At 41.6% G+C, this 20,758-nt stretch overlaps 2 protein-coding genes across 3 annotated transcripts; one reads left to right on the top strand and one right to left on the bottom strand.

The window, feature by feature from the left end:
• Positions 1-283: 283 nt before the first annotated feature.
• Positions 284-6,483, bottom strand: NSMCE1 (NSE1 homolog, SMC5-SMC6 complex component; the record flags this gene model as incomplete). Its single annotated transcript, NM_001245472.1, is given in 8 exon segments — positions 284-500; positions 964-1,084; positions 1,955-2,071; positions 3,061-3,207; positions 3,916-3,993; positions 4,824-4,945; positions 5,243-5,386; positions 6,380-6,483. Coding segments are annotated over 7 exon segments (732 nt in total). The 3' UTR covers positions 284-471.
• An 80-nt stretch (positions 6,484-6,563) lies between these two features.
• Positions 6,564-20,620, top strand: IL4R (interleukin 4 receptor). 2 transcript variants are annotated; one of them, XM_030285165.4, is made up of 10 exons: positions 6,564-6,700; positions 10,006-10,118; positions 13,561-13,702; positions 14,573-14,724; positions 15,749-15,903; positions 16,446-16,602; positions 17,359-17,458; positions 18,052-18,121; positions 18,261-18,337; positions 18,442-20,620. In XM_030285165.4, the coding sequence occupies exons 2-10, from the start codon at positions 10,049-10,051 to the stop codon at positions 20,180-20,182; spliced, it is 2,664 nt and encodes an 887-aa protein (XP_030141025.3). In that variant the 5' UTR covers positions 6,564-6,700; positions 10,006-10,048; the 3' UTR covers positions 20,183-20,620. The 2 variants fall into 2 exon arrangements, with proteins under 2 accessions (XP_030141025.3, XP_072791917.1); XM_072935816.1 differs by lacking the exon at positions 14,573-14,724 and having other exon boundaries at positions 6,571-6,700.
• Positions 20,621-20,758: the final 138 nt, after the last annotated feature.

The raw sequence follows: 20,758 nt of genomic DNA, 5'->3' as shown, positions 1-20,758 counted from the left end.
GAGACTGAGCCAGCTGCCTTGCACACACTGCACTGATTTTTTACCTGCTTGACATGCTACAGCAAGTGTCATTTCCATTGTCCAACTGAATTTGTACTGTTGCTGTACAAATAGGAAGCCTTTGCTGAGAAAGGCTTCTTTCAAGAGTTCAGTTGCATATATCAAATTGCAGGACTGACTGCAACACTTGCATCTTTCATCCCCAAACATGCACTGAGAGTGCCAACCCAAGAATATGGAGAATTAATAACAGAAAACAGCCTCCAAGAAAGCTGTGCAGGCATTACTGTGAACAGGAACATCAATGATCATTTTATTGTAAGATTCTTAGAACTGTAGAAAATGAGTACACTGAGTACTCTTACTAATGAATACAATACAGTCTGGCTGTTCTGCCAGAGTGGGGGCAAACAGATGTCTCTGATATCAAGTTTTACTGGCATCATCTAGGACCAAGAGTGGAGCTCTGTGTTAAGTCTGGGAGCCCATCCGACTCACACCTGTAAAGAAAACTAAAGGAAGATTAATGGACAACACAAAGAGAAAAGATAATATTGTATAGCCACCTTTTCTAAAATGCTTTGTATATTCTTCTGTTGCTGTTCACAATGTCCAATTTCCCTGGACAAATGGAGGAATTCCATAGAGATTCTAGGAAGCTGGGTATTTCCAGAAGCTTTAGCATCATGGGTTGTGTGTGCCTCTATTCTTTCCCTCCTCCCCCACCTCCTAAAGATAGTTAAAAAAAATATGCACAGGGTCTGCTAATGCCCCTGTGGCACTCTTTGGGTACTGTGGGGGCTCAGTACTGCCTGTGTGTGGTTTAGTGTCTGAAACATAGCACTGAAGTCAGAAATAGCTGATACCCACAATTATAAATACTACAGGCAAAGCCACTGAATATCACAGCCCATTTCCTAGTGTTATTACATTCAATTTTTTTTAAAATACCTTGCTTAGTACCTGGGGTATCACAAGACCAGAATTCATTACACTCGGGACAGCGGGGTTCAGTCTGGCCTCTGAAGTACTTTCTGACACAAGGTAAGTGCATTCCAATTCCACAGGATTCACATCCTTGGCTCTGAAATCAGGAGTGTTGATTCATAAAATCATTCTAAACGGTCTTTCAATTTAAGAGAAAGTGGTTATGAAGTGCAGCAGATACGTAACACTTTGTTCCAAAGAATGGTTCCCACAATACGGGTGGTAGACACACTCAACAGTCAAAGCTGGTAAATTGGCTAAAGCAGATCTTTTTCTGTAAACTAGGAAATACTATTTCCCTATATGGACAAAATTTAGCTTGAAAGACAACCATTTCAGTGCAATAAAGGAGACTAATCAGGGTGGGAAAAAGTAACATGGAAGCATGTTAGTTGGGCAGATCAGAAGATGCAGGCTCACACAGCAAGAAAATGTAGCAGTTTTGGAATACGAATCCAGGCTGTAACTACTTAAGCAAGATGGAACTGCTAACATCCCAGCTATCAAAACACGGTGCTTTAGCATGGTCTACATAGCACACATGTTCCTTCTGAGGTCCAAACACAAGCAATTCCTGAACTAAAATCCCAGGACCAAAAAAGAATGTGTCACACTATTGACGTCTATTGGCAAGGCCCGAGGAGGACACTGGTAACACCTCACTGCTAAACCTCTTTCAGCATCAGAAGTTCATCTCTAACATGCTGGTTTGGAAAGCCAGACAGCACAACCATGTTCCTCATTGCAGGAGTGCACTTTTCCAATTTTATACTTGGAGATACTACTACAAGACAATTTTATTTCTAAAGACAGAAGATAAAATGCCTAAAATGAAAAAAAAAAAAAATTACAAAATGTATGACCACCATGACCAGATTACAAGACCAAGATTATACCCAAGGGAAAGCATCACAAACCTCAGCTATGTCCATGCAAGTCCATTGGCTGAGGTGATAAAACATGTTACCTGGATGGCGAGGCTGTGACAGATGTTACATTTCCTTGCCACATCCTGGTAGTTGCTGAGAATGTACTGTTCCATCTCAATTATGCAACGAGTATGCAGAGTATATTCTCCATTTTTCTAAGGAAACAAGTGTTGAGATGAGGCGTTTCTTTTAATTTCTTTTACCTTTTTTGACTTTGCTAACTGCCTGTTAACAAGCCACTTTCTTCTACCGTAATGAAACCAACATGCTGGTACAATGCAATGCTAGAACACTTTTGAAATAGCAGAACTTTGTTTAGAGGAGGAGAATAAAAATCCCACACCTTTAACACAGATCTAGTCCTTGGAAAGCATAGATGAGCAAGCATGCACTCCTTAATAGAGACATGCTGTTTTGGGATCCACCCAAAAGGCATGTTAGAGGAAATTCTCCCAGCTTTCAACAAAATCTAGGCATTTCCTGCTTGATATATCTTTGGAAATATCTGCCAAATCAACTCAACATGTAAGTAACTGTGTGGTAGCAGGTTGAAAATCTATGATGCAATGACTCCAGCAGAAAAGGGATTAAGGTCTCACTTAGCAAGCAACTGCAGTATCCACATGGTCAGTCCACCATAGTCAACATGGTGAGTTCATCTCCACTGCTCCCTCATGAAATAAAACAGGTGTAACCATGTGCACAGTGGCCCATGCATTTCTGGTACAGGAGTTTTCAACATGTTTGGCCTTACTCCTTTTCAGGAAATTCTAAATGCAACTAACAGTACTGATCACTCTTAAGAGCTTTCCCCAGCTCTTGTTCCAGGTTGAAGGATGCTGTGCTGTTGTGTACAAAGGATGCTGTGTTGTTGTGTCTGTGCATCACTGGGCAGGACTGGACACACAAACCCACCTGACTCAGGTACAAGAAACTGAAACCATATGGTCCTTTACAGACCTACCCAAGGAGTTTTTCCATTGAAGTCTACTTCCTTTTCTGCAAAAATCATTGGAGCAGCAATAAGCATGAGTGCCATAAGACCATTTTTGCCATCATTCATGCAAGAAGAGCTCTCAGCTACCACACCCGTAAGAACATGGTAGCTGGACCCACGGAACTATGGACACTTGAATGCAGTTACCTCAGAGAGCCACTTATCCTCCACAAAAACTTTCAGCACTTGTTCTGCTTCCTTTTTCTTCATTTTCTTTGTCTTAAGTTGGTCAGCCAAGTTTAAAATATCTGTAGATGAGGCAAAGCCATTTTCTGATAAAATTATTAGGTCCATCTACAGGAAGAAACATTACCAAGTATTAGAAACACTCCAATTAGGCAGACACACCTTAATGTGCTGATACGCCTTTTTTTTTTTGCATCCAGGTATGTGAGAGATACTACAGTATATGGCTTGAACCAGAAAACAAAGGCCAAAAGCTGAAACAATCATTATCCCCTTGACAGTTTTGATCTTTGCCAAGAAAACGTTTCCACAAATAGAAATATACACACTGTCTACACTGGCCACACTTGGCGGTGACAGATCCATTTCTTTTTATCTGCTCTTTGTCAAAGATCTTTTGAGGAAAAGCCTCAATAACCATAGACAAATGTTTAAATGCAAATCAGCAAATTCATTTTGTATGTTACTAGCATTAAAAACTACTGTATATTACTAAACTACTGAAGCCAGTGAAAAACTCAGCAGTCATGACTGAAAATCGTGAAGAAAGTTGCCTGTATAACTAAAAGTAGGCATGTCCTGTCCCTAACCCAGGGAGCCCTTCTATGGTGCTGATTTTGCCTTACCTATAACTGACTTACAACAGCAAATCATTACTTACACATACTTTCAACTCTGCCCACCCCACCCATTTGATCTCAGATAAACTTAGGTAAAATGGCAACTACTTCTTCAACCACATCTCCATTTCCATTCATTTTTAGATGAGAGCTTCACAAATAATATGGTTTACTAAGTGATAACTGACATACTTACTGTTTTTCTGAACAATTCCAATTCACTTTCTGTATAGTCAGATGCCATTTTAGTTACTTCAGTTTCTGCCAAATTCACCTACAAAAAAAATAAACTGATATAAAGTGCTGATGTAGTTTCATACCAGAAACTGTAAAAAACTCCCTGAGGTTAAGAATACATCATCTTACAATTAACATAAATGTTAGTTCTTTGTGGGGTACTTGACAGTATTCAAGTTCTTTCTTTACAATCCCTCATCTTCCAGCCACAAATTCTCCAGAGCTTCCTTTGCCCAGGCAAAGCCATTCCACAACACAAGCTCTCAGAACTGACGCAGAGTGCTGCAGCAGAGCTGACACATTACAGGTGTTAGACAGGTCTGGTACTAGACAGTAGCAGGAACTTTGTTATCAGTCACTGTTTTTTTCACTGTGAAAACCACTTGCCCATGTTTTCTATTCTTATTGCATGTGCTACTATTATTAATTATTAGCTCAACTTAGTGGAAAAAGGAAAGGTTAAAAGCAGCAGCTAATGTTAGAATACCTTCTGTATGATCTTCTGAAATTACTAGATAACCTTCTCTGACATGCACATTGCAGATCACCTGGGGAAACAACTTACAGGCTACTCCTCAGTAACCCTTTCATGCTAGGTTGCTTTTTGAGTAGGAGAAAAACAAAACTGATGTGGGACAGCTCTTTGTGTTTTCTAGTTTAAAAATCTGTCTCAGGAAAGAAAGTCTCCTGTGGAAAAGAAATCTCACTTCAGCACTTAAGCAATGTTTATGCCAAGTAACTCCAACACTGCTGTCATCCTTGCTGCCATGTCCTATTCCCATACACCTGGGCTGTGACAGTTTATCCTCCCAGCAGCTCCTGCAGCCACTGCCAGCCCCATGTGAACACAGCACAGCAGGTACCTACTACAGCATAATGTGCTCTCCCATCATCTTCCGATATTCCTTTCCGGATCTGCATAAACAAAGGCTGCAGGTGGCTGTTAATAGTGCTGATGAAATCGTCCAGTTTATCATGCGCATAGTAAACTGAAAATGAATGAACAAAATCATACAGAGAAAAGTCAAACACCTACACACACATCAGGCAGATCTTATAACCTATAAACAACAACCTTGATAAAATAAGAAGTACTATATACAAATCTGGCCTGATTAGAAGTTAGTTTGCTCGTTGCTATATTATCTTTCAGGAAAGAGAGGGAACACTCATATCTTTACAGTTTTTAAACTTTTTTTAGCTGGTGCATGCCCTTCAGAAATCAAATTATTTTCAAGGTGCACCAGGGTAAAATCCCAGTTCTTTCATCACTAAGACAGACACACCTTTGTCAGTTTCACAACAGTGCTGGTGTAATTTTTTGGCCTCTGATCCTTCTGTTATCCCATTAGACATCAGAGCCTGCAAGAACCGTCGATGAGCATTGGTCATCTGAGCTGCCATCACAGTGTTTCACCAGGCTTCAAGTGCTGCAGGAGGTTTAAGCTGGAATTAATGCACATGTTAATGCCAATTGAGAACACAACAGTCCAAGTATACACAAGATTTCAATTGAAGTCTATTACATTGAATGAGGGCAAAAAAAGCAGATCCCAAGGTTGTCCTCAGAATGCAGAGGGTGACCAGCTCTGAGGTTCTGGAAGGGTGGAAGAGATGAAGTCCAACTAGTTTTAGCTCCAGAAAAAACAACGTAGTCATTGTGTTGTTGTCACCCAAAATCGAGAATAAAACTCCTCCTTAACACCAATGTAGTATTAGCAAGCAAGGAATACTTTACTGCAGCACTGGATACACAGGGGAATGACTGCTGCTTAACGTGCATAATTGGCTCAAGGTTATACATACAGAAGCTGCTTGAGTCCGCACAGATAGTCTCAGACAGTGCTCTTGGAGGGTCTTTAGGCACCCCGGTGGTCACTGAGCCTCTAAACTTCGACCTCGATCTTCTCTATGCGGTGCGGTTTTCATCGAAGCTGCTCAGCATGTTTCTGAGCGAACTGGACTGGGCCGCTTTGACTGGCCAGGAACTGGAGCAGGAGAGCGGCCCGCGGCCCACTCCCCGCTACAACGCCCCAGTAACCTTACACTCACTCCCCAGAGGGATTTGCAAACCTGAAAAGAACAGCGCTGGGTGACAAACACAACACCGTCGGTCATTCACCCTTAGACAAAGCTCCTGCTCCCCACACAGCCTGATCTGAGCACAGTCAGTCAAAACGGGTGACTTTGCACAGAAAACAATCCTCTACAGGTTTCGAAGAACGCCTGAAGTACTTAAAGGCAGCTCAGGAAATTCCGTGACCGCTGCACCAGCCGACTGCCCGATTCTGGCTGAGCTCTGGCCTCGCCGCTTCACCGCCCGCGTGGCCCCGGCCCAGCCGCAGCCCACTACCACGGAAAGCCGCCCGGCCCGCTGGCCCACTAGCCCGCTACCGCTAGCCCTCAGCCCCACCGGGACCCACCGGGGCTCTCCGGGGCTCCCCGGGCCTCCCACCGCAGTACCACCTCCACAGCGGCCGCAGCACCTGTCCGCGCCCGCCAGCTCAGCGACGGCTGCGCGCGCCCCGCCCCGCCCCGCCCCGGCCCCGCCGGCCCCGCCCCGCCATGGCCCCGCCCCGCGCCGGCCCCGCCCCGCCCCGCCCCGGCCCGGCCCGGCCCCGCCCCGCCCCGCCCCACGCCGCGCCGGACGGAAGGACGGGCGGTGTGTGGGGGCGGATGGCGGCGGGCCGCGCCCAGCGCAGCACGGCGCCCGGGGACCCCAGCGGGGGGCCGGTAGACACAAGGTACGTCTGGCGGCCCCTTCGTCCTGGTGTCAGGACCGGCTCCTTCTCGTTACTTGCGCTTGGCGTGCGTTTGTGTGGTCTGTGTTTTCCTCCGTGTCGGTTCTGGGAAGGGCGGAAGGTCTGTGCTCCCTCCGGAGCTGCCGGCCGTATGTCCCTGGCCCCGTCCTGTGCGGCGGCTCCGGCTGGAACCCGCGGCCAGAATCGCTTCTCTTTCCTTGCGGCTGTTAAACGCGAGTTTTACAGAGTTTTACGCAGAAAGGTGTAATTCTCCGAAGTGCTGTTCCTGCCGGACGTGCTGCCCGTGGGCGCAGCAGCCGCGCCTGTCCCGGGCCCGCGTTGGCGAGCGGAGCCGCTCCCAGCCGGGCCCAGCCCGGGGCTTGGGCTGCGCCCCCGTGAGCCCTGCAGAGCTTCGGGCCGGTTCGTGCTGAGCGCCCGGAACGGAGCGGTTTCTCCTCAGAAGGCATTATGCTCTGCGCCGGTTTTCTTTTCAAGGTTTGATGCAGAATCTGTTGGTGAAACTTCTGCTTTGCTATGTACCGCTTGTCTCATTTTATTTAGCGTCTGCAGTCAGTGCTTTAAACTAGAGAGTAAGACAAGTTGTGCATCAGTTTTAAAAAGGGGCAGTTTTAAACAGGGAATGATGCTTCAGCTGTACACTTGCAGCAACGGTGCATTAAGCACTCTTGTTTAATATGACCTCTTGATTTGGGCAGGAGTTACTCTTTGCACATAACAATTTTGCAGATTATAGATATTAATGGAATGTGACCCTAATTTCCTTAGAAGACCAGACCAAAAGTTACTACCGTTTTTCTTGATAGTGAATGAAATAATTCTAATAATATAGTATTTTTTTCAAGAAACAGAAAGGTTAAGTGATCAAAGCATGTAGCTTGTGCCAGTAACCATGTAGATCTGCTTCTAACCCCAACAGAGATTTCTTTCCTAGTTTGGGGAAGTGACTTGTGTCTTTACAATTTACTTTTCTCAAATTTGTCAGAGTTACTAGGTTGGCTGCAATTTTAGTATTGTCTATATGTGTTAAATACTTTTTTTTAAGATTGGTATTTCATTGTCTAGTATAATGAAAAACTTAAAGAGGTAGCAGGCAGAAGAGCTGTGGGTATTTAAAAATTTTCTCCTTTTGCAGTTTTATTAAAGTTCTGGCTTAATTCCATTTTTATCCACATGTGCAGATCCATTCTTCCATGAGAAGATGGTTTTGGTCTGCCATGTGCTCGACATGCTTACATGGTTCAGGATTCTTTGCCAAAATTCTAAGTGTTCCAAGAGTTTCTTGGAACGCCAGTCATGTGGCAGTATTACCTAACAGTGGAAAGTAAATGCTTTCTCTCTTGAGAATTCCAGGAAAAAGGGAAATGAAGGATTTTTTTTTTTTTTTAATGCCAGAGCAGTTGGCCCTTTTTTCCTGAGCAACAGAAAAGGTGCTTGTGTTCTTTTAAAAAAAATGTATTACTGTGCTTAGCCACATTTCATGTCTTCTCAGAATATGAAAAAAACTCAGCTCTTGAGTAGTAGTTTTCTCAAGCTCTTATGAGAAATTCGTCTTTCAAGTTTGTTCTTTATTACTAGATGAGCAGTAGCTGCCCCAGAAAAGGTCACAGAAGAGTTGCCGTTCTGGTCTTCTATTTTGACTAACAATGTCTGTGACATTCACATTCTCTGGACAGAGAGACATAATTCTGTCTCTCAGGAGAAACACAGAGAGAAGAAGAGATAATCTTTATCTCTGCTCCTTTGTTTTGCCCATGTGGAATATGGTATGGAGATCGTTTACCTGCAGTGATTGCTGGGTTGGATTTTGGTGAAAGTTGTTTGGGTTCGGTGACCAATGGGATCCAGCTGTGGCTCAGGTTCTCAGCAGAGTCACAAGTTTGTAGTTAAATAGGTGAGTAAAAAGTAAATATGTAGAGTAGTATAGTATCTATTTAAATAGTGTATTAATGTAATACAGTATAGTTTTAATAAAGCTATCCTTCAGCCTTCTGATCTGGAGCCAGACATCATCATTTCTTCCCCGCGTCAGGGTCTGCTGCATTTTTACTATAAATGTCCTTATCACTTAACTTCTAAGATGGATATTTTCAGACAGACTGACTCACCTCTGTCAGACACATGTAATGTGATTCTGCTGCATTGTTGGTTTGGGGAAGAGAGTATTGAACCATCATCCACAAATACCTTTCAGTGGTCTTTTCTACTTCATAATCTGACCAATCTTATGCAGAACACCCAACGCCGTTCACCTGCTGAAGGAGTCTCCTTTCCTCTCCTTGAAATAAAAACTAGTGTACTACCTGGGAACCCTACAGGTATAAACAGAGTAGCTGAAACTTACAGGCAGCAAGAATACATTGTCCAGATATGAAAGTTAGAAAATTCCAATAGCATGAGAGGAAGGAACCAAAGGGTTGTGTCTTAACAATGTGCTGCTGAACAAATTTTATCCCTCTTTATACTGAAAGTAAAGCCAAAAGCATATGAGCATGACTTCACTTACAAATTCACCAGACTTTTAAATGCATCATATCCATTTGTAGTGATATGAAAGCCAGTAGCCTCGTCTTGCACATTAAGTAACTATATTGGTAAAAAATCTTGGGGACACTTGCTATTTTTAAGTCTGAAATTAATTATGTCATTTGTTTTTAATTTACCTAGACAGTTTTGCTATGCTTAGGCACATAAAAGCTGCATTGTTTTCCTTCTCCAAAGTTGTTCTGGTTATATCATGACTAGGTATGTGTTTTACAACTTTCAAATAATTAGTATTTTAATGAATCTGCATTCTTTTGGAGCAATGTTCAGAGTTCTTTGCTAGAATTTCTTTTTAAAGGGGTGATACTCAGATTATCAAGGTACTGGTGATAGGACTTGGAGAAAACATTTTAGATTAAACACTTCATTCTTAAATTCTTTTACTTATCTGAGTGGAATCACAGGGGTTTGGTGACAATGTCACTGATTTTGGTCTAGTGCTTGCCCTTTTTTGCCCTTTGCATATTAGCAATCTCTCTTTTCTAGTAGCTAAAGAGAGTAGCTCCACTGCCAATGACAGTTCTGTATCCTCTGTAATTAAAATTTTGCAGAAAAGTCTTCTAGCTCATTTGTGTTCTCCTTATTCTTCTACGTATCATGTTCCATGAGCTAATTTTAGGGGCCAAAGGTGGGAAGCAGGTACAGCAGGGAGTCTGAATTCTAACATCTAGCAGAGTGGTAGGAAAAACTACACCTTTACCTTAACTGAGACAGGGATGTCAGCTTATTATGTTTCCTGTTGGCAGAATTGCAGCACATTTTCCCTACTGAACCTGACCATTGTCAATAATGGCAAGACTCCGAAGTGCTACACCATATCCCCTGTGGATCCTTTTCTTTTCATATGCAACAAATGAAGGTATGTTTGTCAATAATTTAAATTATTATGGTGAAATTTTTCTTGATAGCATTTTTCCATGACCACTAGGTAACGCTGTTACCACTAATGAACTACTATAAAATTTGTAGCTTCAAATGTCAGAAGTATCCCTGTTCTAGAAAAAATTTTTTTTTTTTTTATTTTTCCATTGACCTTTTCTATCTGGACAAGAAAAACTAGGAGTGTGCAGAAAGGAGAAGCAGGTTTGGAAAGCCAGCTCCTCATTCCCCAGTATCTGATCTGCACTGGACACTGCCTGTGAGCCAGGTGGCAGCTGTGCAGGAAGCTCCGGCATGCCCTGGCTGCTGCGGTTTGCCGCTGGGGAGCCGCGCTGCAGAGCTGCTGCCGGGTTGCGCTCTCCGCAGGCTGCAGAGTGACTACCTGGCGAGCACGGCCTGCTGAGCGCCTGCCTGCTTGCCTGGACTATGGCAGATTGGGCAGGCCTGTCTGTGGGACACAGCAGCTCTGACTTGCCCTGCCAGGGGCAGACAGGGGACGGATGGATCTGTTGCGTGTCCCTCTCCACCGTTCCGCCAGCCTGCAGACACATCGAGGCCGAGTGCTGCTGGTTCCTTAAGGGTTAATTAATGAAGCTCAGTTGGCAGAAGCTGACTTCCCATACCCATAAACATGGGTTGTTTTCATTGCATCTTTTATGATGTTTGATTAAAAATACTAATGATATATATATATATATATATATATATAGTAAGGGTTTTCAATATTGCATTTTTATTTTCTGGAAAATGAATCTCACTCTTTGCTTTCTGTATTTTTTTTAACTAGTTCCACAGTAGTCTATAATTTCTTAATCTCATTTTGTTTTATAAAACAAACCAAAATAGTTAAAAAACAATTTAAAGTACTCTAAAAAAGAAGGTTTATTAGCTACTGTCTTACATAGTATGAAATAGTGCAATTTGAATTAATGAGAAGGATCAAGGTTTGCAAGAACACATTGACAGAATTGTCTGGTCTAGGTAATCCCACCTTTTGATTTCCCTAAATTATCTTTATCAAAGTTTAAATTTATTGTGTTTTGTTTGGGTTTGTTTGCCTAGTTAACTATGCATTTTAAGTGTGTTCAGCATTGTGTACTCTTTGAGGATTAAAAAAGAAATTCAGTATTTAAATTCTCTCTTTTGACTATACAAAGTAAAAACAAACCCTGTACTGTATATGGTTTCAAAAGGAAATTCTCAAATATCTGAGCTTTTTGAAAAAAATAGGGTGTACCAGAGATGAAAAAGTGAGAAGGTGACAGAAAAAGAGCAGAGAATATAATTTAGAGTTCTGAAAAGACATGACAGCTCTGAATGGCAAAATAAAGTAAAGCTGTTAGTCATCATAGCTTAACACAACAGGAAGAGCTTAATTTAATTGAAACATTCTTAAAAGTGCGAGATGGTTAACAGATTAAAAATAATGTAATTCATCTTTAAGGGCCTTAACTTGATAGTGCTTCTGTTAAAAGTACATTTTAAAATGAGAAAGGAAACTATCAATAAAATTACAAATGGCAACCAAATATAGACAATATCAACAGGATAATGATTATTGTGAAATAAAAAGCAGTATGACTGTTAAAGTGATGCGGGAGTTCGACTTGCTGCTTTTTTGATGAGTGTTAAAGAATTGGCTATCATGCAGAAGAAAAGGGAACCTGGTACTGCCATCCAGAAAGGACATAACAGCAATAATCCTTACCTGCAGGATAAATATTTAGCCTTAGTAAATAAACCAAAACGTTTTTTAAGTATTTGAACACTAATGAAACCATGAATCACAGTTAGTTCTAGGTTTATAAGCAGTCAATATACCAGACAACTTAGAATCCAAATTTTATAGATCCCGTTGTGCTGTATATCATATCCACTAAAAGGTATCTGACCATCACATTTTACATATGCAGATCCTGTACTGTATCAGAGTATGCAGAAGTTGGATCATAGTAAATAACACAAGTGGACTATAGAAAAATAGAAATGCAGGGAAGATAAAATGAAAATTGGTACTTTCAGCAAAAAAAGGTGTGGGAGGAATACTCTGAAATTTAGGTACCTGTTGGAAAGAATAAGCCTGTGAAGCAGAAGTGGCTGGAGGACAAAGACCTTGCAGGATGTGAATAATTGGTAAATGAGTCTTGAATTTGCAATGTAAATGGCCATATACACAAAATTTGGTCTTGTATAATTGCCACAGAAAAAGTTCTAGCGGGATCCCTTTGGAAATTCTCAGATAATCTTAATTAATAGGATTCAGAAAAACAGGTATTTTAATTTTTTTACAGGAGATTGACATGTAAAGCAGAAAAGGATTTATATTTGTACAGGTTGTGCAAGAAAAGGGAGATACTGTTATTATTTACCTGTGAAAAAGAAGTCAAACATCAGAAAAGGCAAATAATTGTATTGGATGATAAAAGTATTAACTATTTCTAGCTATTTTCTTATGATCACATTCCAGGGTCCAGTATCAGGTTTGGCAAACTGTTAGTCCAAATAACATGGTCTTACTGTCACCTAGCTTCTTTTCTGTTCTGTGTATCACTCTTGTGGAGTACATTGAAATAAAGGAAAGTGAGGCTGGAAGGGGTACTGAGGATTGTGGATTCCATTTCCACTTCCAGTTCTATCAAAAATATTGGATTCTATTTCTACTTCCAGTTCTATCAAAGATATTTTGACCAGTATATTCTATTTTTTGGTAAAATACTGCCAGTGAAAATAGTTATAAACTTGAACACTGGAGTGCAGAGACTCGGGGCTTTTGTGTACCTCCTCAGTGCCTGGCTCAGTATGACTCTGTCTCTCCTCAGTCTTGAATGCTCTCATAACAATGATGAGAAGACAGAAGTACTGAGTGAAATGAAGTAAAGGTATATACAAAGAAGGCTGTGGCAGAGAGATCTTCTAGGCACTGGGGAGCTGCTCTGGGAACATGCTCCCCCATGCATTTGGGAACCTTAGAACCTTTTACCTTAGTTGTAGGTAAGACATGAGTCATGACTGTAAGTAGTTGTCCTGGTCTGACTCTGTTAATTATCTGCATTTTTGGATTTTGAACCTTTTGTATTTTAAAGGTGGGATGATGCTGTTTTGTAATTTAATGCTGATGTGTTTTAAACAGAGCTATTGCAATTGGATTTTCTGTTCTTGGAAGTCTGTATTGGCTGAAATGTTCTGTCTCAGTATTACTCCTGCAGACTCTTCCCATCCAGGACCATAGACATTGTCTCCAGAAAGGTGAAGACAGTCTGAGTGCCCCTCTTTCCATTTACCCAGACACAAAAAATAACAGTGTTTTCACTTAATTTGTAGAGGTGTGGTAGCTCTGTTTAGATGGAAAAGTTAGTATTTCTGCTTAATTCAATATAGTCTTCTGATTCTCTTGCTTTTCATTGTATGCTGCTTTCCCCTAGTTTTGGCTGCAGGGCACATACAAGAATTTACATGCTTCACTGACTATGACAAAGAGCTGGTCTGTCACTGGAAGGTGCCTGCACAAACCAATTGCTCCAAAGAATTTGTGCTCTGCTACAGCAAGGAAACTTCTTCTGTGTCGTAAGTGTTTAATAAGATGTTACACTGCCATTGTTAAGAGTTTCATATATCCTATAGCCACTGTTGGCTTTAATTCCCTCCCTCTACCATGGGTGTCTGGGACAAAATGTATTTCAGATTATTCCTCTTAATGTAAAATGTATTATTTCCTTTTAAGTAAAATGGGTTTTTGCAATTAACAGCACCCTTAGTTCAGTGGCCTACTCTGCTGTAGAACTTTCTGCTCTCTTAGGACAGAGGAGGGATCAAGTCCTACTGGTAGGAGTGGTAGGGCTCTTAGAAGTTTACAGAACCTTAACTTTGTGCAAAATTTTACCTTCTTCATGAGAAATCTTTCTTGCTTCACTGGTCTATAGAATGTGTGAAAGATGCTTTCCACTGAAGGCCAGGTGATTGTTTCTGCATACAGTGTAGCTCCATGTTCAGGCACAGACTGATGTCCTTGTTCTGAGCAGGGCCAGTCATCATCTCTTACACAAGAAGATGCATCTGGGTTCTTCTGTCCCTTGCTGCACAATTTCACCACACCAACATTCAAATAACCTTGCTGATACACTGCAGTAAACCTGTTCCTCTACTAACAAGATGTTAGTATGTTCCTTTAGAAGCTGAAGTGTGACAAAGTGTTGTATTTGGGATCAGTCCTTGACCTTTCTGTCAAGTTTTTAATTTGTGTGATACAGATATCCAGGGGGTGGCTAGGGAGGGTGGGTTGTTTGGGGATCTCCGTTTTGTTTTGGAAACATTTCTGGGAACTGACTTGTCTCAGTTCTGATTAGTTACGCATGTTGGGAAACTTGATTTCATTTTTTCAAGCAATAGTGTGTCACATTCTCTTAAACATCACATAATTTTGTGCCTATTTTTTAGAAACACGTGTGTTCCTGAGAATGAAAAAGACAGTTTAAGGTGCACTTGTACAATATATCCGGAATATTTTGTATTAGGCCTCACGTATATTCTAGTCCTACAGTTCAATGGCACTGATTCGTGGAATTACAGTGTAACACCAGCCCTTGTTGGTAAGAACTTGTTTGCTTTGTCACTGTCACATCTGTTTCTAGGCTTTGCAATCCTAGCTAACTTCTCATTCATATCTCCAGAACAGTTTTTGCTTGTTAGAGGTGCCAAATGTCATGGTAGCTTAAATGCAAAATCCATTTCTTTTAGAAACCTGATTCTGGATTAGATTCTTAAGGAATTAATGTAAGTAATGGGGAAGGCAGGGAGTGATTGTTCCTCTAGCTGTACCGTCTCAGCTGCAAGCCAAAAGGAGTTTGGGGACTTAGATTATCTTTAGTGCGTTTTACTTGTGGCTTACAAGATGAAGAGGCATCATGCTACTTTCAGTTTCTAGAAAGAAACTAGGCTATCCCTACTGAAATTCTTCCCATTCCTGTCTCTGTCATACTCCGATTTTTCATTCTAGTTGAACCATGAAGATTTTTTACAGTAATTGATGTTGGATTTTAACATAAAAAAGTTGAAGAGACTGCTCCTAAACAGGACAGAGTGTAGATACAGTTTGTCTCTGCCTAGACCCCCAGTTTGGTCAGAACAGTGTGCTTGTTGGTAACACCTGTCACCTTAAACACTCAGAGAAACCATTTTCATACCTTAGGCAGGCCAAAGAGCTGGTTCTCTTCAGAATACTTGATTGATGCTGCTGCTGATCTGCCAAGTAAGCAGAAGTTCACATCGATTTTCAAGAGACAGGGATCCAGGACAGCTTGGCTGTGATGTTGGAGCTCTGTGCCCACCCAGCCTCACAGCTGCTACTGTCAAGGCACAGTTGTTCCTGCTTCTCCAGGCTGAAAGCTGCATCCAGTGCACCAAAAGACCGTGCTTGCAATTGGTTCAGCCAGCTTGAGGAATCAGTGCTTAATAAATACTCTCAAGTTGCTCAGGTTCAGCCTCTCTATTCTTGTGCTACAGCATAGTGAAAAGGGCTACGTGCATTGACTGCGATGATATTCTGGTCTCTGGTGAATGCTTCCCTCTAACAGTGCTCTCCCATTACCCTGTTCTGTATTTTTTAACACACAGTTAAGCCGAGAGCCCCCAAAAATCTTGCCATCGAGAAAGCTGAAAATGGTAATTTCAATCTGAGTTGGGAGGAGAGCTACTCTCATCCATCCTTTCTCTCTGGACAGCCAGTCATCTATGAAGTGAAATACTGGAGGAAGCAGCACCCAACAGAGGTAAGAGACACCCAGTCTCTTCATTTTCTGTCTCTGGAGCTTTAAGGTTTAAAAAGTCCTCTTGAAAGTCACTTCATTAATAATAATATAAGGGCCAGCCAGAGCACAGTGATCCTGATTACACACTTGCCACAGTTCACTTTGCACCCAAGATGGTTCAGCTGGGTGTCAAAGAATTGAAACCCAAAATGGTCTGCTGCTTGCAATAGACAGGGCAGAGATTGAAAATACAATGCTTCTATTCCCTGAACTTCATTTGCCCTTTGACATCAAGAAGCTGGAGGTTGATGGCTCTGTGGGGCAGGTGAGTTCTGAATAATCCAGCACATCTGGGCTGGGCTGCTTCTGATAGTAGAAGAACATGCATGTGGTGGGTAAAAAATGCCACCTGCTGATGACATGAATTGCAGTATCATACATAGTCATTCATTTGTTCATTTGTGAAAGGTCACTGAAACACATAACACTATTGGTATGTAGTTGCTATCACTAACCCTTCACCCTGTAAAAAATCAAAGAGAACTTTCTCACTTTCTTTTCAGATTTCTGTAAAAGCAATTAACTACCAGGCAAACAGCTTTGAGATTACTGCAAGCTCCTTGAAGAGAGGCTATGATTATGTTGCAAGTCTCAGGTGTAACTATGTGGACTACCCAGCCTACTGGAGTGAATGGAGTGAAGAAGTTGAATTTCACTATGGTAATAGTGTCAGAAGTATCAGCTTGGTAAAAGGATGGTATATAGTCTTACATACTCTGCTGCTCTCTTGGAGGAGAGTTATGGACTCATCATCATTTTGAATGTAATGTGAATACATCAATAAAGGCTTCCAAAGACACTAAACATAGGCAAATCTTTGGGAAACTAAGGAAGAGAAGACCAAGGGAGGTTGGATTGCTTAGCCTTGTGAAAAACAGGCTGAAAGAAATCTGTTTATTCTCCATAAATGTTTCATGAAATAGACAACAGGGAAGTTGAAGAGATGTTTGAACTAAACAGCAATATAGATGTGAGAGCAAGTGAGTATAAATGAAATATATATATGCTGCAAATAAAGCAGTATTTTAATAGAGGTAGGAGGGTTTATAAAAACCACTGAAGAGCAGCAGAGAGAACAAGAAACATAGCTGCACTACAGTGACAATGATGATGCCATTTTAGGCACTGTGTGATAGCCCTTGTCCCTGAGGGCTGACAGTGCACTGAGGGCTGACTGGCTCTCCCAGCTCCTGCCACACCCAGTAGCTGAGCACACTACCTGTGCCAGGTCTCTGACACACTGCACACCATCGCTGCTGGCAGCTGTGGGAGTCTGTTGTTAACGTGCTGGAAGCTTTATTTTACATCCTCTAAAAGAGCATTTTTTTGAGTTGCAGAAGAGCAGCAAATAATTTGGTATTATCAGTACTTGCATTTAGATGCACATTCACGTGTAAACATTTGCTTGTTTAACAGATTACCAGGTGAAGGCTGAAGACATTCTGCAGATGGCTGTGCCCACATCCTGTATACTGATCATGGCAGGATCCATAATTTGTTACTTCTGTTTCACCAAGTAGGTATCCTGCTTGCTACAGAGTATAGAGTAACAGTTTATACACATATCAGTATTGGTATTGGTTAGACAAATCTCTGGTGGCACAGAAATCTAATGTTTTGGGTTTTCTCAGCACCTTTATCTAGCTGTCTGTGAGCAGAGATTTTATAAACACAAGTCAGTTTTGTAAACTCTGTCATTTTCTGAATGGTCTTATTAATCTTACTAGAATAGGCTTATTGCAGTAGGGGTTGTCAGGGATTATCAAACCCTGGTCTTTGTTGGAGTTCAAGTAATGTTGGCTAAATACCTTTATTTCTTTCAAAAATTTTTAAATGGTAATGTTAAATTTTTAAATGGCAATGAGATCATGTCTATTTCACACATCCTTCTAAACATGATTAGAAGAACAGGTGACTGTCGTTGTGCAGAGCAGTCACATACCAAACATACAAACATCTTTGCACTGGTTTAATGAAAATCAGGAGATGCCCAAAATGAACGCTTTCTGTTGCTGATGCCTAAGAGGGAGAGGAGAACAGAAGAAAGAAATGTAAATTGATTAAGCCCAAGTACAATCAAAACAAGTAATTTTCATTCTTCCCTTGCAGAATGAAGAAAGAATGGTGGGATCAAATCCCAAATCCAGGAAAGAGCCAATTGGTTGTAAAAAATGTCAAGGTAATTTAAAGGCTTTGCAAAAAATACCTTTTTCTGATCATCAGAAGTAGAATATAATAGTAAATTCTATTGTCTGTCTAGTATAATGGATGCTAAATACAGTCATATGTGTCCTCAATCTCATTTGTATCTTTATTAGTTTTCAGTTTTGTGCTACTTTGATGAAATTAAGTTCCCGTTCCAGGACTTAAAGCAAAGTCACCTGGAACGACAAATGTAAGTAAGATTGAAAAAAAAAAAAATCACTCTGCTTTACAGCATAAAATTGTTTCCTGTACCATAAACAATAACTGTCCTCTCCTTTTGACTTCCAAAAACAGAAGTTGCAAGAACTGTCTGGCTCAAAGTTTGGCAAGCCAAAACTTCAAAGGAAAAGATAACATCAGAAATGTTGAGAAATCTTGCAGTTGCCACAGCAGATCTGAAGAGTGGTTGCCAAAAGGCAGCAGTGCAGTTTTAACCCCTGATACAATACCAGTTGAAGAGTGTATAGAAATTTGTGTATGTTTAACAGACAGTGAAACTGAGAGCCAAGAAGAAACTAGCAACCAGATCACCATGTTTGAGCCTTGTGAGAGCAGCATTGGTGTTTTCAGAGAGCACCCTGAACACAATGAGTTACTAGCTAGCATGTTTGATGCACTCCTGGCAAATGAAAATAGCATGCAAGACAATAAAGGCCCAAACATCCCCACAGCAGAGGGGAAAACCTTAGAGAGCATTGGGTCAGAAAATCCATCACAGCAAAATCCAAAAGAAAGTGAAGCCCAGAGTCCACAATCGTGTGATATTTCTCATGCAGCTCCCCTTTTCACCAAAGCCTCTCAAGATGACTACAATTGTAGTACAGCCAGCAAAGAGTCAGAACTATCAGAAGAATCCTTTGAATCTGGCTATCGGAGCTCCAGCATAAATTCTGCTTCTCTGGATGCAAGAGATCATCAACGAATGGTTCATCAAAGCCTTTTTCTATGTAGTTCTGCAAGTGAGCTTGACTCTTGTGTCCTGATCCAGGAGTCTACAAATAAATCATTGTCTGGAACCAAAACAGACAGAATAAACAGCCCTGCATACAAGAGTTCTGATACCCTTGTATCTGCATCCATGGGATTCTGTGGTTCTGCCTACAAGAGCTGTGACACCTTTTTGTCTCCATCCCTAGAATCCTGTAGCTCTGCCTACAAGAGCTTTAATATGCTTGTGTCTGCATGCAAGGAACCAAGCAGCTCTGCATACAAGAGCTTCAGTGCCCTCATGTCTCAGTCAATGGCTGACAGTAGCCAGACTCTGGGCTTGGAAAGTGTGCCTTTCTCACTGCCTGTGAGACAATTGTCAGAGACACCCGGATGCAGCTGCAGAGATCAAAGTGCTCAGCCTGCTAGCAATCAGATGTGTTGTAACAACTACAGATCTCCCAGCACTGAGCTTGATTTTCCAAACACCTGTTCAGAACATTCTGATTTTCCATCTTTCTCCACACATGCAAATGAAGGTGCTTCAGCTTTTCTTTCAGAGGAGGAAATGCGTAAGCAAGTAATATATCAAAATGTTCAAAGGAAAGCAAATACAATTTCTTGTCCCACTGCACCTCAGCCATCTGGCTATCAGCCTTTTGGTAGTGTAGGTAAATGTAATTGTCTATACTGGGACAGTGACAATGAGGTTATGTCTACATCACTATATGAATCCTTCATTAATCTGTGCAACAACCTGAGTGAAGCACCTCCCGATACTGCAATCTATGAATTGGACCCAAGGATAAAGGACGGTGTGTTCTTGACTGTTCAGGGTTCTGACTGCACCATTGTCCCAGGTTTAGCATCTAGGGAGAATGACACACAGACTAGTGATGGCAGCCCTTGGATCAACAGCGCTTATGAGCTGAATGGTGATAGCAACGAGGAAAATACCAGGAGAGATGAACAGCTGTTGCATTTGTTAGAAATGAAATATCAAGACCTAAACAGCAGAGAAAGAGCTACAAAGGCAACAAAATGGAAAAGCTTTAACCTTACTGGTAAAATAATGCAAGAGGGTGGTGATAACAGGCTAAAATACTGACTTCCACTGCCACTCACACAACCACTTGAAGGAACTTGGAGATGCAGGGGGAAGCAAAGAGGTGCTGAAGCATGCAGATGGGGGCGGGGGGTGTGACTCAGCAGTCAGCTTACCAGCATCACTGGATGGTATTGGTAGCCCAACTTAGCCAGAAAAACTGCAGAGCTCCTGGAGCTCCATGGCTCAGACAAGGTGCTACCTTGTCATTTTGTGAGTAACTCCTATCCTTCTGACTCTCACACCATTCACAGTGAGGACTCCAGACACTTGCAGTTAAAAAAAAAAAAGACCAGTGGAACTGTTAATGGGAAACAGCAGGAAGAACGAGAAAAAATGAAACTTTTGTGCAAACCCTTGCCCAAGAGGACAACTGCTATATGGAGGTAGCCTAGCCAAGACCGAACTAGTCTTTAGAAATAAACTGTATGGCAAGTTGAATTGTTGCTTGTTGTTTCAATCTTGACTGAAGTGAGGGCTGCTATAGGTCACCCATGATTCATTGGGTTGTGTCACTTATGCCTGCCTGGAACTGGCAGCTGGGACATGGTGGAGACCCCTGGGCACAGTTGGGTTTGG

This window comes from Taeniopygia guttata, chromosome 14 (assembly GCF_048771995.1).
Source record: "Taeniopygia guttata chromosome 14, bTaeGut7.mat, whole genome shotgun sequence".
Lineage (NCBI taxonomy): Eukaryota > Metazoa > Chordata > Aves > Passeriformes > Estrildidae > Taeniopygia > Taeniopygia guttata.
The sequence above is the reverse complement of the archived record's forward strand: the minus strand, read 5'-3'. Positions and strand labels throughout refer to the sequence as shown.

Bases quoted from the DNA above. Each gene is read 5' to 3' on its own strand.
- IL4R (XM_030285165.4), top strand. From the start codon at position 10,049: ATGGCAAGACTCCGAAGTGCTACACCATATCCCCTGTGGATCCTTTTC. The intron at 15,904-16,445 runs GTAAGAGACACC...CTTTCTTTTCAG, and splicing joins GGAAGCAGCACCCAACAGAG to ATTTCTGTAAAAGCAATTAA. The intron at 17,459-18,051 runs GTAGGTATCCTG...CTTCCCTTGCAG, and splicing joins TGTTACTTCTGTTTCACCAA to AATGAAGAAAGAATGGTGGG.